General features: G+C 62.4%; 1 protein-coding gene and 1 long non-coding RNA gene across 7 annotated transcripts in view; one reads left to right on the plus strand and one right to left on the minus strand.

The window, feature by feature from the left end:
• Nucleotides 1–16,988, minus strand: part of TNRC18 (trinucleotide repeat containing 18) — a 93,995-nt gene that overhangs the window by 50,369 nt on the left and 26,638 nt on the right. For 5 of the 6 annotated variants that reach the window (XM_021086041.2, XM_085016306.1, XM_085016307.1 and 2 more), the window contains 7 exons: nt 15,266–16,981; nt 7,852–7,954; nt 7,388–7,593; nt 6,879–7,025; nt 6,151–6,341; nt 4,401–4,830; nt 1,382–2,368 (listed from right to left, as the gene is read on the minus strand). In XM_021086041.2, coding sequence (XP_020941700.2) covers nt 1,382–2,368; nt 4,401–4,830; nt 6,151–6,341; nt 6,879–7,025; nt 7,388–7,593; nt 7,852–7,954; nt 15,266–16,981 — 3,780 coding nt within the window. The remainder of the gene's footprint in view (nt 1–1,381; nt 2,369–4,400; nt 4,831–6,150; nt 6,342–6,878; nt 7,026–7,387; nt 7,594–7,851; nt 7,955–15,265; nt 16,982–16,988) is intronic. The other variant, XM_085016304.1, reaches the window with a different exon arrangement.
• Nucleotides 5,010–8,148, plus strand: LOC146404337 (uncharacterized). Its single transcript, XR_014840038.1, has 3 exons — nt 5,010–5,598; nt 5,699–5,828; nt 6,036–8,148. It is a non-coding gene; the product is annotated as an uncharacterized LOC146404337 (long non-coding RNA).

Genomic DNA, 16,988 nt, shown 5'->3' on the forward strand with positions numbered 1-16,988 from the left:
TTAGAGAAGATGGACCCAAACATCTGGCAATGCTATTATTATCTCCTTGACAGCTGGGCTGAGCCCCGCCTCCTCCGTTACCACCTCTGAGCCGATCGTGGGCTGGCGAGGCTCTGTCTGACCCACGGCCTCTGCACGCGGTTCTTGGAGCACCTCGATTTTCTATGCTGAACGTCAGGGGTCTTGTGCCAGCCCAGAATCCACTGCCCCTTCCGCTGAAGGCACTCCGTTCCTTTTGAGGGCCGCCCATCCCTACATCCTGGAGGTGACTGGCCCCCATCAAGGCCTGGTCTACCCCATCTCCTGGGCCAAAGGGTTTGCTTCTGCAAAAAGCATGAACACCAGTCAGCCAATGAGCGTGAATCATAAAGACAGTGGGGCTTGCCTTCCACGAAACCAAGAGAAAGTGAAAGAAGGAGTGGGGGCAGGGAAGAGGGAAAAGAAACTTCTGATGACTTGGTTTGAGCACCTGGATCCAGCCCTACCTGAAACATTCCATTACTGACATACATCAGTTCCACAAGTTAATACCTTTCCCCTGTCTTTTTCTAAGCCAGTTAATGAGAGTTTCAGTCCCTCACAACCCAAAGCATCCCGCTACTGGAAAGCTCACCACTGACAGGGGAGAAATTTCACCACTAAGAAACCCACAGACTGGCTGTATGACAATAGGACTCACACTATTGCACTATACAGTTAAAAATGGTTAAGCTGGTAAAGGTTGTGGTATGTGTGTTTTACCACGATTTTTACTCTTTTTAACAGAAAAAAAACAAATTTAATATTTTTATACATACATAGTAGCCCCCAAAATAAGAGACACACAGAAATGGCCAAAGCAGTTAGCTTCCATGCCCTGTAGGCAAAGAAACAATAAATTTGTGTCGAATGGACAAAACAAAGGGTTTGGAGCTGGGGGTAGATGATCAGCGAAGAAGTAACAAGGTTTGTTTACACCACCTTCCTCACCCTGAACTCCCGCTCTTAACACAATTTTTTTTTTTTTTTTTTTTTGTCTTTTGTCCTTTTTTAGGGCTGTACCCACGGCATATGGAGGTTCCCAGGCTAGGGGTCCGATCGGAGCTGTAGCCACCGGCCTACATCACAGCCACAGCAACGCCAGATCCGAGTTGTGTCTTTGACCTACACCACAGCTCATGCTAACGCTGGATCCTTAACCCACTGAGCAAGGCCAGGGATCGAACCCGCAACCTCATGGTTCCTAGTCGGATTCGTTAACCACTGAGCCATGATGGGAACTCCCAGCACAATTTCTTTAAAGTCAGTATGAATAAACTATATCCTAAAGATCACAAAAGTTTAAAAATCCTATTAAAAAAGGAAAAGCAACCCACAGAAACCCCCACGCAGCGTGGCTCACCTGCCACCTCCTGGCTCCTCTTCTCCAGCTCCAGCTCGGCGATCTCGCTCAGCAGGGTGATCCCATGCAGGAAGCTCTGCTCCAGGACCAGGCTCTGCGCTGCCTCCAGCTTCTCCAGGGCCTGGCCTCCAGTGCCCGGGGAGGGCAGAGGCCTGGCCTGGGGTAGCTCCGCTGCGGCCGCCAGGGCATTCATGCCGGCCAGTGGGTCCTCTGGGCTGGGCAGGAACTGGTCGGAGCCCACCTCCTCCAGGAAGCAGGCGCTGCCGGGCACAGGCGTGGCCTCCCTGGCCTCCAGGCTCAGGCGCTCTCCCTCCCCGGCGGGCACATCACAGTCTGGCAGGTCCAGGCTGGGCCGGGGCTCACTAGGGGCCGCCTGGGCCAGGTCTTCCTCAGGCACTGGCTCCGCCAAGGGCACAGCCATGGGCACGTCGACAGGCACCTCCACCGGCTCCTCCTTGGCCTCGACCAGCGGCTCAGGCGTCAGCCGCCCCTCCAGGTCGGGGGTGGCCGCGCAGGATTCTGTCCGGCCCGGAGAATCGACGCGCGCCTCGGCCCCCTCAGCAAAGTCCGGGCACCCGGAGGGCTCCGCAGGCCCCTGGCTGCCAGCACTCAGCGCCTGGGCCTCCAGCAGGCCCCCTGTGGGGCTCGGGGCCGCCAGGGCCTCCTCGGGGGGCAGCGCCAGCGGTGACTCGAGGGAGGGCAGTTCCGCGGGGCCTTCGTCCATGTCCTCCACCTCCGCCTTCACCTCCCGTTCCACCAGTGGCTCTTCGTCCGGGACCTCCCGCAGTGGCTCCGGGATCTTGGAGGGGGACAAGCGGATGGGCTTGTCTTCAGGTGAGAGCGCCAGGCGCTCGGGCCCATCAGCCGGAAGCGGCACGTCGGGGGCCAGGCCATCGGCGTCGGCAGCCGCCGTGGGCTGCAGCAGGAATGGGTAGGGCCTCCCGTAGTGCGGTGGCAGGGCTTGAAACGGGTACCTGGGTGGGATATCTGCCAAGGACACTGAGGGTCAGTGCGGACCCTTCTCCGGCCCCGCTGACATTGTGTGTCCCCATCAACGCCCATCCGCCAGCCACCCTTTCTGCTCGCCCACCTGCAGGGCTGAGATCCCTTCCAGAGGGCATCTGAAGCAGCCCGGGGCTTTCTGCACATCTGGGCCACAAAGCGAAAAATCCAGCACCATCATGTCCCCAAGGGTCTTTGGATCTCAGAGGCAGAAACCACAGTGGCTTTTTCTAGCCCCTACCCAAGCACCCAAGCACAAAGCTGGACCAGAGGCAGAGGCTTGATAAGATCTCAAATCGTCCCCACCCAGCCTGTGCCGTCTTCAGCCTCCATCCCACAAGAACAGGCCAGCCCCATCCATTAAAGCAGAGTTGGGGCATGCAGGTTGTTCAAAAAATAATAGTAACTGGAGTTCCTGTTGTGGTATGGCGGAAACAAATCCGACTAGGAGGTTGCCGGTTTGATCCCTGATCTTGCTCGGTGGGTTAAGGACCTGGCGTTGCCGTGAGCTGTGGTGTAGGTCGCAGATGTGGCTCAGATCCCGCTTTGCTGTGGCTGTGGCGTAGGCTGGCAGCTGTGGCTCCTAATGGACCCCCAACCTGGGAACCTCCATATGCTGCAAGTGCGGCTCTGAAAAGTGCAAAAAAAACACACAAAAAAACAAAAAACCATACAACAGTAATAATAACTGGCTCCCCTCCCCCACTTTTTTTTTTTTTTTTTGTCTTTTTGCCATTTCTAGAGCCACTCCTACAGCGTATGGAGGTTCCCAGGCTAGGGGTCCGATCGGAGCTGTAGCCACCGGCCTACATCACAGCCACAGCAACGCCAGATCCGAGTTGTGTCTTTGACCTACACCACAGCTCCTACTAACACTGGATCCTTAACCCACTGAGCGAGGCCAGGGATCGAACCCGCAACCTCATGGTTCCTAGTCGGATTCGTTAACCACTGAGCCACGATGGGAACTCCCCCCAGTTTTTTTACTCTGGCCCCAAACCACAACTGTAACCTCCCCAAGAGCAGGATGGTGTGTGGCTGACTCTCTGCAGGGTCCCAGGCCGAGCCCCGAGCAGAACAAGGGCCCGCCCAGGGCACACAGACGCACAGACCACCCCACCCCCAGCGGGACCAGATCTGCAAGCCATGAACCTCCCCAGAGAGGGGCAGTCACAAGCCCAAGCCGACACACAGCCTTCTGGTGGCAGAAATCCAAATTTCAGAATTCGAACTCGAGTCCTCCCACAGACAAAACATAAGCCTGAGGCCCTATGAAGGCCACCTGCTGCTCATCCCCACGCAGGACAGGGGAAGAGGGCACGTGTGTGCACCCAGCAATGGAGTGGGCGTACCACCCATGATGCACTGGTAGCACCAGTGTGACGACCTCGCACTGGCCAGGAGCCAGGCACGGCGCTCAATATCCTACGACTCTTGGGAGTTCCCGTCGTGGCGCAGCAGGAATGAATCTGACTAGGAACCGTGAGGTTGCGGGTTCCATCCCTAGCCTCACTCCGTTAAGGATCCGGCATTGGAGTTCCCGTCGTGGCGCAGTGGTTAACGAATCCGACTAGGAACCATGAGGTTGCGGGTTTGATCCCTGGCCTTGCTCAGTGGGTTAAGGATCCGGTGTTGCCATGAGCTGTGGTGTAGGTTGCAGATGCGGCTGTGGCTCTGGCGTAGGCCAGTGGCTACAGTTCAGATTAGACCCCTTGCCTGGGAACCTCCATGTGCCGCGGGAATGGCCCTAAAAGGCAAAAACTACAATAAACATCCTACAGGTCTTGTTGGATGCTCAGAACAAGTCCCTCTAAAGCAGGTCCTGGTACCAGGCCTGTCTTCCCTGACCCCGACTGAGGGGAGGCTGGAGAGAGATTCAGCCGCCGGCGTGCCCAGGCCTTCACCCGCAGCCCAGCAGGGGGCCAGGTACACAGGAGGCGGTCGGTGGAGCAGCACTGCCGGGCTGAGCAAAGGCGCGAGTGAATGAATGGCTGGGGATGGTGTCAGCAGCCCCTACCTGAGAACAGGGCCTGGAAGGGGCTGGGGGCTTCCTTCTCCAGTTCTAAGTCCTTCTTCTCCACGACGTTCTCGGGGGCCTCCTCCTTGCGGGGGATGCCGGGCGTGGGTGGCGGGGAGGCGGGCGGCGGGCTGGTGGGGTGGGAGCTGGGTGTGGCGGGGTAGGCGTAGGTGGGCGGCTTGGACACGTCCTCCAGCTTCTGGATGACCTTGGCCTTCAGGGCAGCCACAGGGGAAGCGCGGGGCGATGGCGGTGGGCTCACGGCCTTGCCATAGGTGCCCACGGGGCCGGCGGCCAGGCTGGGCGGCTTCCGAGGCAGCAGCCCGGGGCCGGTGGTGCTCAGGCCAGCCTTGCCTGCGGCCTCCAGGCTCCGCTTGCTCACTTTCTCCTCCATTTCCGCCCGCTGCTCCTGGGCCTTCAGCCGCTCCTGCTGCAGAGGGGCCGACAGGCAGGGTCAGTGCGGCAGGATCTGCCACACAGCACCTGCCCTGGTCCCGGGAGCCCCCAGCCCACGGACAACCGCAGGCAGGTCCAGGGCTGCAGGCCGCCCACCCTCCCGGCCTGAGATGGACATTCCATCCCGGGCGCGTCACAAGCGCGGCATTCCGCATAGAAGGCCAGCGCACGGGGCCGGGGGACCTCCTGTCCAGACCCTGCCCCACCCCCCAGACCCTCACAGCCAGGATGAGGGGGGCCGGGTGGAGGTGTCAGGCGCCTGAAGACAGAGGACACGCCCTACGCCCGGCTCCCGCGTGGCATTAGGATAGCCACCTGCACGGAGAGCTCACGACCTGCGGGCACGCTCCCGCCTCATCACACCTGGGCCTCAAAGCACCTCAAGGGGCCCCGGGGAGCCTTTTCCTGTCCCTGAGGACCTGGGGAAGTGGGAGGGAGCAGCTCAAGGCCAGCCGGTGCTCACGGGGCCAGGGAGCCGGCACACAAACACACTGGGAAGAAAGGCTCCAGGCCCCGGTCTCCCGCCCGATGGTTAAATCCCATCCAACAACCCGAGGACTCGGGAATCATGAGCATCGCCCTTTCAGGAGGAGACCTGAAGCCCAGAGAGGGGAGGTCACTTGCCCAAGGGCACACAGCCAGGCGTGGCAGAACTAAGAGTCCAACCCAGGGCCCCACGGGCTACATGTGTCACTGTGCCAATTCCTCCAGCGTGGCTGCCACACAAGAAAGGAGGGACAAGGCTGAGCAAACGTCCAGCAACACCTTCAAGGGGGCAGGAGGGTTGTGGGCTTTAGGGAATCCACCCAAACAAGGGGACCCTACTGTCGCCTGTCTTACAGGGGCAGGCAACGTGGGCGGAAGCCAGCCCTGGCCCTAGAGGGAAGCCAGGGCCATCGAGCGTCCAGCCAGGCCGGGCTGTGCTCAGGAAACAGCAGGAACCCACTGGGATCCCTTCGGCTCCATGCAAAGGTCTCCAGTTCCCAGGGCCACCTCTCCTGCCTGGTTTCCCCTTGCATCCCTGCTGCCAGGCTCTGACCACCTCTCAGCCCTGCTCACACCGTACCCTCTGCCCAGAGAGCTCTTCCATGACTGACCTCTTGAGGTCTCTGGGCAGACACCACCTCCTCCAGGAGGCCCTCTGCGACCATGAGCCTCTCTCGTCTTTCTCCTCCACAGACCAGAACTGGACTCTCTGCAGCGTGACCCCTCTGCCTTGCCATCAAGACGGGGCTCCGGGAGGGGTCTCCACTGCCCCCATGGCCCTCCCGTGACCACCGCCACCCCGACTTACCACCAGCTGGGCGCTCCTCTGCAGTTCCAGGGCCTGGGCCGCCTGCTGCTGCAGGTACAGGAATTCCTGCTGCCGCAGGAAATGCTGCTGGGAGAAGAGCTGCAGCTGCTGGGCGTGGTGCAGGGAGCTGCGGCCCGGCGGGTACAGGGCTGGCCAGAGGGGCGGCACCGCGGCCCGCTCCATCAGCTCCGCTGGGGGCGAGAAGACAGTGAGGCTGCACCTCCTGCCGGATGCCGGTCACCCATCTTACAGACCGGGATGCCGAGGGCCAGAGAAGGCACATGCGCTCACGCGGTGCAGATGCTGGGCCCAGGGGGCCTCCGGATGGGCCAGTAAGCCCATCCTTCTCCCTCTGCCCCGGGCAGCCACGTCCCAGGCCCAGGGAACAGAGTCCCGTGAACACCCGTGGGGATGTCCCTGAGGCCACACAACGGGAGTGTGCCCACATGGGAACTCCAGAGCCTTCTGCCACTAGGCCCAGTGGTCAGCAAAGTGGCTTCCTTAGGGACGGGGGCACCAAGGCAGAGGGCCCCCCAGGGCAGCTTCGGTTCTCCACATGGGCTCTCTGAGTCGGAACTCACCAAAACAAGAACCCTGTGGCTTCATGACACACCCACCCTTTTCTGGTGGGTGGACACCCCCCACCCCATGGGAGGCCCAGGCACTCGGGACTGTCTGGCTGAGGGAGGCCATCGCAGCCCTGCCCCAACCACAGAGCCGCCACTTACCAAAGTGAGGCAAGTGATCGCTGGGAATGACCACCAGCTGGCCCGACTGGGGGTCCCTAACGAACTGGTAGGCCGACGGCAGGGAGCCCCCCAGGCCGGGGGGAAAGGCAGGCGCCATGCCCTGGTGCAGAGACGGGGGAGCCAAGCCTAGGAGAGACCCAGGCCCAAGTCAGAGCTGGGGACCCAAGCCCCACCCACTGCCCAGTCCCCCACCTCGGAGCCTCTGAGCAGCAAGGGGACAGGCCGGCTGACGATGACCCACGCCCACAGCCACCCCCTTCCAGGCCCTGCCACAAACAGGCCGGGTGAGGAACCCCAGGAAGATGGTGCCATCAATAACCACTCTGTCCAGCCCAACGGGGGGGCTGAACCCTGGGGACAAGGGGACAAGGGGACGGGGTCCTGTCCCTGCAGCAGCCACCGGTGCTGGCCTCTGGCAAAATCCCTGCTCCACCGCCACCCTCCGGCCTCCCTCCCTGCAGACAAGGGAGATGCCACCTCGCCCTCACCGTAGGGGTGTCCAGCGAGCCACATGGAGGTGCTACCCGAGCGGGGCAGCCAGGGGTGAGTGGCCAGGTGGGCTGCAGGGTCGGCGGACCAGCGGCCTGAGCCCGCCAGCGCAGGGCCCCCAGTCACCATGAGGTTGGGGTTCAGGCCATTTGCAGCACAGCTGGTGGGGTGCAGGCGGGCCAGGTCGGCCAGCTCCTTACTTTCTCTGGAAGGGAAACAGAAGCATCAATCAAGCACAGCCCGATGGCCCCGGATGGGACAGGAGGGGTGTCGCCTGAGAAACCAGTGGACAAGGGGCTGCTGCTGGACACCCCACACCTAACCTAGAGGAGGGAAGGGCTGGCCGGCGAGGATCCGAAAAGGCCCTCGGGGCCTCCTTGGCAGGGGGTCCACACTCACCGATCTTGGCACCACCCTCGCCCCAGGGGCTCCCAAGCCCCCCGGGCTCGCCCCAGGCCCTCACCTGAGCAGCTTCTCCTGGTCCCGGTCCAGCCGCGCCCCCATCAGCCGCTCCTCCCGGTGCCTGGCCCGCTCATCGCCGCAGTCCTCGTCAGCTCGGCCGTGCCCTGCGGGTGGGAAGCGGCAAGTGAGCCCGCTCAGGGCCCCGACCAGCCCTCCACGGCTGAGTGGCTCCCTCGCCCTGGCCAGACACATCCCTCTGTCACCCCGAAGAGCCTACCGGTAACTCGCACCGGTAACTGGGGTGTGGCAGTAAGACATCCTGAAACGGATCATGTAATAATAACACAGCACGAACCAAGTGGCGTCCACAGACGCTGTGTTACTACTCTGATGCCACAAAGGCAGGTTCCGGGGCGGGTCAAGGTGCAGAGGAAACCACAAGCCAAAAACGCGGTCGCCACTCAGAAGCCCAGCCGGGCCCGGGGCACAGGAACTCAGCCGCCACACGAGGCCCCTCGTGGTTCCGTCTGTTGCAGACATGTGGCCAATCGTTCCCAAATCAAGACAGCAGAGTAAAACCAGAGGACGCTGTGCACGTGGGGCGAGGGGGGATGTGGGTGGCCCCTCCCAAAGGCTGGTCCAGCCGCGTCTTCTGTGAGCTCCCCGCCCTCCCCAGAGCAGAGAGGCAGGTCCCCAAGTCCCAGCCTGGCACAGAGCCGAGGGCCCTCTGGGGTCCCATGCCACCCAGCCCGCTTCCCCAGCCCCTCTCCCTGGGGGGTTTTGACACCATGAGCCAGAAATCAGTGCTCAAGGGCAGCCGTGGGCAGGCTGGGACCCAGGTGACACAGTCACCTGCAGCCGAGGCCACTCGGCACCCAGCAGGCAGCTGGAACTTTTCTCAGAAGAGAACCCCGCTGAGGCTGGACTCGCCAGGGTCAGCGGCCCCGTGTCTCGGGAGGGACACCCAGGGAGGAGGCCGCTGCCCGCTCCCCCCGCTCCCCGACCTCATGGGTTACTACTCGCTGGAGACAAGTGTCCACCGGCAGTCCCCACACCCCCGGCCCCCAGGGGTGGGAACCCCCCGGGACGCTGCCTGCAGCCATCTCCCTCGTTTTTCCCTTCCTGCACCCCCAAAACCAGAAGCCCCCAGAGAACAGAGCCCCCCAGAGAGGCTCAGGAATGCGGGCACTTCTCCTTTCCCCTCAGGAAGGAGGGGACCCGCCGGCACTTGGGACAGGTGTGCCCAGAGGAAGGACGCAGCCGCGCAAGCCCACGTGCCGATGGGCCAGGTGACCAAGCAAGCGGGGGGTGGCCAGACAGCCTGGCCTCACGGAGGAGATGTGACAGGGAAGCCCATGAGCTGCGAAAACCAGTGGCAGGGGGACGGGGGGGGGCAGGAGAGAGGGTCGGCGAGCATCCCAGCCTGCCTGCCGGGTCACCCCACGCAGGCCCTGGTCGGCAACAGCAGATCCTCCGCAGGTGCCGGCGCCAAGTCACCACGACCGTCCCCGCACGCGGCTGGAGGCGAAGGGAGCCGGAGGAACGCTGGCAGTGGGAGAGCAAGGCCGTGCCGACCCGGGCCGAGACCCAGCCGGGGAGCCTCCCTCCAGCATCAACGTGGTTCCCAAAGCCAAGGGACCCTGAGCCCACGCGCCCTCTTCTCAAAGGCCTGGAAGAGACTCTGCTCCCCGCCCCACTGCCCAGGAGTGAGACCCAAAAGGGCAGCCGGACTTGGGGCAGGGCCTCCCCGAGTCCTGCAGCTGGACTGAGAAACAGTGTCCCCCAGGGGACGGGCTCTGAGGCCCACAGAAACCCCGAGCTTTCTCAGGCCCACAGAGCCACCCTGGGCTGGGGGACAGGCCACCCTGGGCTGAGGAACAGGCCACCGTGGGCTGGGGGACAGGCCCCTGGGTTGGGGGACAGGCTCCTGGGCAGGGGGACAGACCCCTGGGCTGGAGGACAGGCTCCTGGAAGGCGGCCTGCCCCCAAGACCTCCCTCCTCTAGCCTGACCTCTCTCCACTGCCCTGCCTGTCACCACATAGGCCGTCAGCGGCTTCCCACCCCAGGCCACCTACCTGTCTTGGAGCCCCCACCACCCCCAGGGTCCCTCAGGCCGGAGCCTAGATCACGCCCTCCAAACTCAGGTGGTCTCTGAAGAAATGCCACGTGCCGCCCACCCCCTCACCCCCTTTACTGACCTGTTCCCACCTACAGACTGCCAGCCCCATGGAACCAAGCCCCCGCCTGGCCTGCGCCACCCAGCCATCCCGTCCCCTCCAAGGCAGTCCCAGCCTCCCTGCTCTCCAGTCACACTCAGGGCCACACATGCTGTTCCTTCCACCCAGGCGGCCCTTCCCCCACACCACTCAGCCTCCCCAGTAAGAGTGCAGCACATACGACACCTCCTCCAGGAAGCCCTCCCTGACCTCCTCTCCTCCATCACGCTCCCTTCTTCGTCTCCCTCACAACACTGAGCACAACACACAGCTGTTTGGCTTGCTGGTTGTCCACCATCCACCTCCACCACTCCTGGCTGGCTACCTCTCCCCGACACACTGCCTGACACAGATGAAGCATCTCAGTAAATACGTGGGGAATGAGTCAATTTACGAAAATATCTAGAGGAAGAGTGAGCGATGCAGGGACAACAAACAGCAGATGCAAAGGCCCCGGGGCAGGAGTGTGCCACAGAATATCAAGGCAGCCACGGTGGCCAGAGACAGGAATATGCGAGAGAGAGGGTACAGGTGAAAGGTGGGGTGCAGACCACAGGGCTGTGTAGGCCACGGAAGGGAAGGTGCTTGGGATTTTGTTGAAGGTGAAAAGAGAAGCCAATGACACTATCAATCAACTATATTTTAATTCAAAAAAAAAGCGAGAAACCAGGAGTTCCTGTCGTGGCTCAGCGGAAACCACTCTAACTGGTATCCAGGAGGACGCAGGTTTGATCCCTGGCCTCGCTCAGTGGGTTAAGGATCCCGCATTGCCCTGAGCTGTGGCGCAGGTCGCAGACACGCCTCGGATCTGGCGTGGCTGTGGCTGTGGTGTAGGCCGGCAGCGGTAGCTCCGACTAGACCCCTAGCCCGGGAACCTCCATACGCTGCAGGTGCAGCCCTAAAAAGACCCCCCCCCCCAAAAAAAAAAAAGAAAGAAAAGAAAGGCCAGAGAAGTTCTGAGCAAAGACAAGACATGATATGACGGTGCCCTGAACACCAACCTCCCTCCGGCCGCCTCTGGACAAGCAAACCAGAGCGCCCATGGCCTCTCTGCGCTGAGCTCCAGGCTGGCAGGGGACCAGTGCCTCCGGGAAGCAAAGGATCACCTGTTTGGAGGTCAGAGACACACAGACCCCTCCACCTCAGCCCTCAAGACGTGAGCTCTGGAGTCAGCTGACATTTTAAAGCCGCTTCTGTGCCCTGAAGGGTCCTAGGCCCTCTCAGGACCTGCGGACCGTGTTCAGCAGTCATCAAGCCAGGAGGAGCGGGGGGGGGGGGGGGGGGGGCGGTTCCAGGCCTCACCCCACCCCAGATGAGAAACTGAGTCACAGGAAGGCCAAGCAACCAGCCCAGGCCAGGTCACACCACTGACGGACAGGGAGGCGTCAGGCTGGCCTTGGGGCCTGAGTGGGTTTCCTGACCAGCGGGGGTGCCCATCCCCCAGCAGAGGGCAGGCACAGGGTGGGCCCTGGTGAAACGGCAGCACTACCACCATCAGCACCTGCAGTGACAGGTCCCCTCGGTAACAGGCTCTAGTCCCAACCATCATGGCCAAGGCGCAGCTCAGGCCCTGTTCCCATGGCAACCTCCTCCCAGCCTCCATCGGAACGTTTCAGCAGATACAGCGGCCACCAGCTCCAGGCAGCTCTCTGCTCCCTAGAGGCTGAGGTCAACACCCCCGCTTACTCCAGCTCCGCCCAGCGTGACAGGAGGGGGTGAGGGGGCACCATCACAGCCCCTCCCTCAAGATCTGGTCCAGTGGAAACCGCCAAGGGGTGGAGGCATAAAAAGGTGGGAGGCAGAGACTTGGGTGCAGGTTCAAGGTCAGCCCCTTTCTTCTAACTGGAGGATCCCAGGCAAGTCACTTCACTTCCCCAGGCCCCACTCTCCAGCCTTTAAAGCTGGGAGAATAACGGATCCTCCTCCGAGGGGCTGCTGGGAGGGGACAGTGGCCGGGGCTCCCCGGGGCTGCCTGCGCATAGGCCCCTGTTGGGACTGTGCTGGTCTGTGGGCCTCTGGGGCATGGGCACGACTGTCTCAGGTTCACAGGTGTGCATAATGCCTGTCCTTCACCCATCTCCAGGTCAGGACCCCTGAAGCCAAACCAAACCCTGCCTCGGGGCATCTCTCCAAAAGGATCTAAGGCTCAAGGCAGAAGCTGAGCCCTCACAGACCTGAGCAGGAAAAGGCAGTCTTCTTTACGAAGCACCTGCCACCTGCCCATTGGCACATGTGACATCAGGAACAAAGGAAGCCCTCCCTAGCGCCACTTAGTAAACGTGGACACCGTGGCTCAAGTCTCTGTTTCAAGGTCACATGGCTGCAAGAAGTAGGGTCTGGGAGTTCCCGTTGTGGCACAGCGGAAACAAATCCAACTAGTATCCATGAGGACGTGGGTTCGATCCCTGGCCTTGCTGAGTGGGTCGGGGAATCCGGCGTTGTCATGAGCTGTGGTGTAGATCACAGACACAGCTTGGATCCTGAGTGGCTGTGGCTGTGGTGCAGGCCTGCAGCTGTAGCTCTGACTTGACCCCTAGCCTGGAACTTCTATATGCCGCGAATGCAGCCCTTAAAAAAAAAAAAAAAAAAAAAGCAGCAGCAGCAGAGCCTGGACTTGAACCTACCAAGAGGCACAGCTCAAGAAGACGCAGGAGCGCGGGGCTGACAACCACCACCCCGCTGGCAGAACCCCAACTCCTCTGCTCCCTCAAAAGTGCCCAGATGGAGGAAAACCACCACTTCTCGTGGGGACTTTTTTTTTTTTTTTTTTTTTGGCCATGCCCATGGCACGCAGAAGTTCCCAGGCCAGGGATCGAAGCTGTGCCGCAGCGGCAATCACACCAGGTCCTTAACCCGCTGGACCACCAGGAACCCCCATGGGGACTCTCTTTTAAAAGAGAATAAGAAGCCCATCACCTACTTTTCAACTGTCACCAGCGAAGAGAGAGGCAGCCTGGGCCCAGAAGCTGAGGGTCTCATCCCAAAAGCATCCCATACTCTCCCCCACCACCTCCCATACGTTCTATGACACACACACACACACACACACACACACCACCCTTTGGACACAGGTCGCTAGGGCAAGGGCAGGTACTCAGGGCACCAGGAAGAGCTCTGGGGACCATGAGTCCCAACAGGGACGCCCCATCGTGTCACATGAACATCCTTCCAAAGAAAGACCCCAAAAGATCTCCTGCCTCCGAGAGGGTCTACAGCCCCAAACCTCTGATCCGGCGAGACACCCTGTCCACCTCCTCCAAGCCAAGGGCCAAATGCCCAGACGTTCAGTCCCAGACTAAGGCAGGGCCTTGAGCAAGCTCCCAAGGTTCAGAGGACAGGCCTCCCAGGCTCCACGGGAGCTCCACACAGAACCATGGGATCGGGCGGTCATTCAACAAACATTCCCTAAGCATGCCTTGTTCTGAGCCTTCAGGGTGGATCAAGTCCTTCTGCGGCTGTGGTGTATTTAGATGGGGGGGGGGCCAGGCGAGGAATGGGGGCGGGCCTCGAGCCTTACTGGGCTCACCTGGGAGAGCAGGACTGAGGCTGCAGGTCTAGGAGGCAGCTGTGACAGGACAGGGAGGATGAAGCTCAGGGAGGAGTCAGCTGGGGTGGGCAGAGGCGGGGCCAGGCCCAGGGAGGGTAGGGACCCAAGATGCCCGTGCAGCCCAGGGCAGGAAAGTCTGGGAGGTGCAGGGAAGGGGGAGGTCTCTTGGGGGCCCAGATGTGGGCCAAGCCTGAGCCTGCAGCTGGTGAGTCCTGGGAGCGAGCTGGGGGTGGGGCCAGAGATACAGGGAAGAAACTCAGGCCACACGTTGAGAAGTGGCACCAGCAAGGGGTGGCGGACAGGCTTCCACGGCCCTTACCCGGCCTGCCAACCCCGCACCAAGGACACACTAACCATGGCCTAGGGAGCAGGCAGCCTCAGTGCCTGACCCACGGTGGGCTCGCCCTGGGCAGACCGAGTCCAGAGTTCCAACCAAAAGGCCACGAAGATCAGCCCTCCAAAATCCCAGAAAGAAACCCAACAGCAAAATACACAAGGGACAGAAGAAAACGTAACCCATTAACCAAGATCTGGAAAAACATTCAACCTCACTAGTAACAGAAGGAAGCGCACCAGTCCTCCGACCAAACTTAGCCATTTTTTTCCCTATTTCTTTTTAGGGCCACACCCTGTGGCACGTCGACGCTCCCAGGCTAGGGGTGCAATGGGAGCTGTAGCCACCGGCCTACACCACAGCCCCAGCAAGGCAGGATCCAAGTCATGTCTGCAACCTACACCACAGCTCATGGCAACACCGGATCCTTAACCCACGGAGCAAGGCCAGGGATCGAACCCACATCTTCGTGGTTACTACTCAGGTTCGTAACCCACTGAAGCCACAACAGGAACGGCCAGCAACTTTTTTAAATGATGTTAAAATACCATTCTGAGCAGTCAAATAAGCACATAAGATCTCTAACTACCTAGAAGTCACGAAGGCATTCCACGTTGAGACCACAAAAACTCCAGAATTCTAGTTTCCGAATTCTAGTTTCCGTCTGTCACATTCACCACTCGTTTACCAAACACCTACTATGTGTCAGCCCCAGGCGAGGTTTTGGGGACACTGAACTAGGTAAGTAAGGCACAATACCTCCCTCAAGGACGTAGAATTGAAAGCTTAAAGCTAATCTATTCCTAGGAATCTATTCTTAGAAAGTGACTCAAAACATCAGGAAGACGCAATGCACGAAAAGATTTGATGCAACTTCCTAAACACAAAAACACCCGAGAAAGGAAAACTCAAATGCCCCAAGAGAACGGCTCACCGAACCAGGGTGCATGCTCTGGACAGAAGAGCAAAGGCCGCCAGAAACGAGACTCATTAAGTCTGCAAAACCAAGAGGAGCCCACCCACACGGGAAAGACGCAGGAGGCCCAAGATCCTGGGGCACTGGGAGCTCTGCGGATCGCACCAGCAAATGAATCCGGGGAAAGATCTGAGAGCGCTCAAGGTGGTGAGAAAATATAATGGTCCCTTTTGTTCTTCATCCTTTTCTGAGTTTTACACATTTTTCTATGTGCATAATGGAAAAAGCAATAAACTTTAAATAGCAGCAGCCGCAGCCCACAAGTGGGATAGAGGACACGGAGTACGGGGAAGGCGGGGAGACGGGAACGGGAGCCTAGGAGACAGGAGGAAACGGAGAGCAGAGGTGGGGCCGCCACGGGGAGGACGAGGCCAGGGGGAGGGGTGCCTGCCGGGACCCACCTTTGACGCTGCTCAGCGACAGGGACCGCTCCTGGTCGGCCAGCCCAGGCCCCAGCCGACCGCTGCCGCCACTGTCCTTCTGCCGCGCCACGGCCACGGCTATGCCCACGGGCGGGTGTCGCACCTCTGCCTCACCCTGGGCACCGGAGCCCTCTCGGCCGAAGGCCTTGGCGCTCTCGGGTCTCTCTGGATCCCGCTTCAGCTGCCGGCCTCCGGGGGCTGCAGGGCCCCCGGGGTGTGGGAGGCGGGCCTGGGCGCGGGGGGCCGTCGTGGGAGCAGGCTCGGGCTTCATGGTGCCCAGGCCCCCAAAGGGGCTCTTCTTGCCGCAGCCTCCGGGCCGCACGGCCACGGCCTCGCGGGCGAAGCTGCCGCTGTACTTGATGAGGCTCTGCATGGCCGAGGCCTCGCCGGGCCCGTGGGCCGCGGCGTGCATGTCGGCGCCGGGCCTGGCGCAGGTGGCCGCGGCGCGGGGCAGCGCGCCCCCGGGGTCCAGGTAGGCCTTCTTGGAGGCGGCGGCCTCCTCCTCGGCGCGGCTGGCGTGGTGGTGCTGCGCGGCCAGCACGGCCATCTGCGTGGTGGCGAAGTTGCCCAGCTCGAAAGGCTTCCACTTGTGCTCAGGGCCGCCGGGCGCGGGCGGCCGCCCCGGCTCCAGGCTGAAGAGCTTGGCGGCCTGCTGGGAGGCGGGGGGCGCAGGCCCGCGCGGGGCGCGCTCGCACGGCCGAGGCTCGGCCTCGGGCTTGAGCAGCTCCTTGGCGGGGAGGTAGGCCCGGAGGTCCGGGGAGGCGCGCGCGGCCCGCGCCGCCGGGGCCTCGGCGGGCGGAGGCCGCTTGAGGGAGCGGATCACCGAGTTCTTCTCGCGGAGGCCCTCGGGCCGGTCCGGGGGCGGCCGCGGGGACCCGGGCGGGGCCTGCAGGACGCCGGGCCTGCCTGCCTCGCGCTCCCGGGCCCGGGCGTCGCGCGCCTGCGACGCGATCTGGATGGGCCCCGGGCGCTCGTCGAAGGCCTCCACGGAAGGCACGAAGGTGGGCGCCACGACACGGTGCTCGCGGCCGGGCTCGCGTGCGGCCGCCGCGGGGAAGATGGTGTAGACGCCGGCAGGGCCGGGCTGGGAGGCGGCGAAGGCCCCGGAGGCGGCGGGGGGCGCGGGCGGGCCCTTGCTCGGGGGCGGGGGCGGCGGGAGCGGCGAGGGGCAGGGGCACGGCCCGGGCAGCAGGGCCTCGGCGGCGCGCCGCAGCCTGGCGCTCTCGTCCTGGCGCGCCGCCTCCTTGGCGCCGCGCGCCGCCTCGGCCACCAGTGCGGGGAGCCCCACGTCCGCGGTGCCGTTGCAGAGGCTCAGCGCCGGCGGCGGCGGCAAGTTCTTGCCCTTGGACTCGGTGGTGGCCGTGCCCGGCACTCGCGGAGGCCCCGGCTCGGCCAGGAAGGGCGACAGGCGCTCGGGGAGGCGCGGGGGCCCGCGGTCCTGGCGGCCCTCTGCCCGCGCCTCCTGGGTCAGGTCGACCACGCCGCGCAGCCCCGCCGCCTCTTCGCGGGCCCGCGGGTCCTTCTTGCCGAACAGAGGGGGTGGCTCCCCGCCGCGGCCCGCCCGCTCCTTGGCTGGACCTTCGCGAGAAGAGCCTTTGGTCGAGGCGCCCGAGGAGTGGCCGCCTGGGGTCCTGGAGGAGGGCGTGTGAGAGTGCAGGGCGCCCGGAGCCCCCGGGGCGGGCAGGTAGAAGCCGTCTGCAGG

This window comes from Sus scrofa, chromosome 3 (assembly GCF_054392235.1).
Source record: "Sus scrofa isolate SSC_HxYL_T2T_F1_AM1 chromosome 3, Sscrofa_HxYL_maternal_Yorkshire_Landrace_v2.0, whole genome shotgun sequence".
Taxonomy (NCBI): domain Eukaryota; kingdom Metazoa; phylum Chordata; class Mammalia; order Artiodactyla; family Suidae; genus Sus; species Sus scrofa.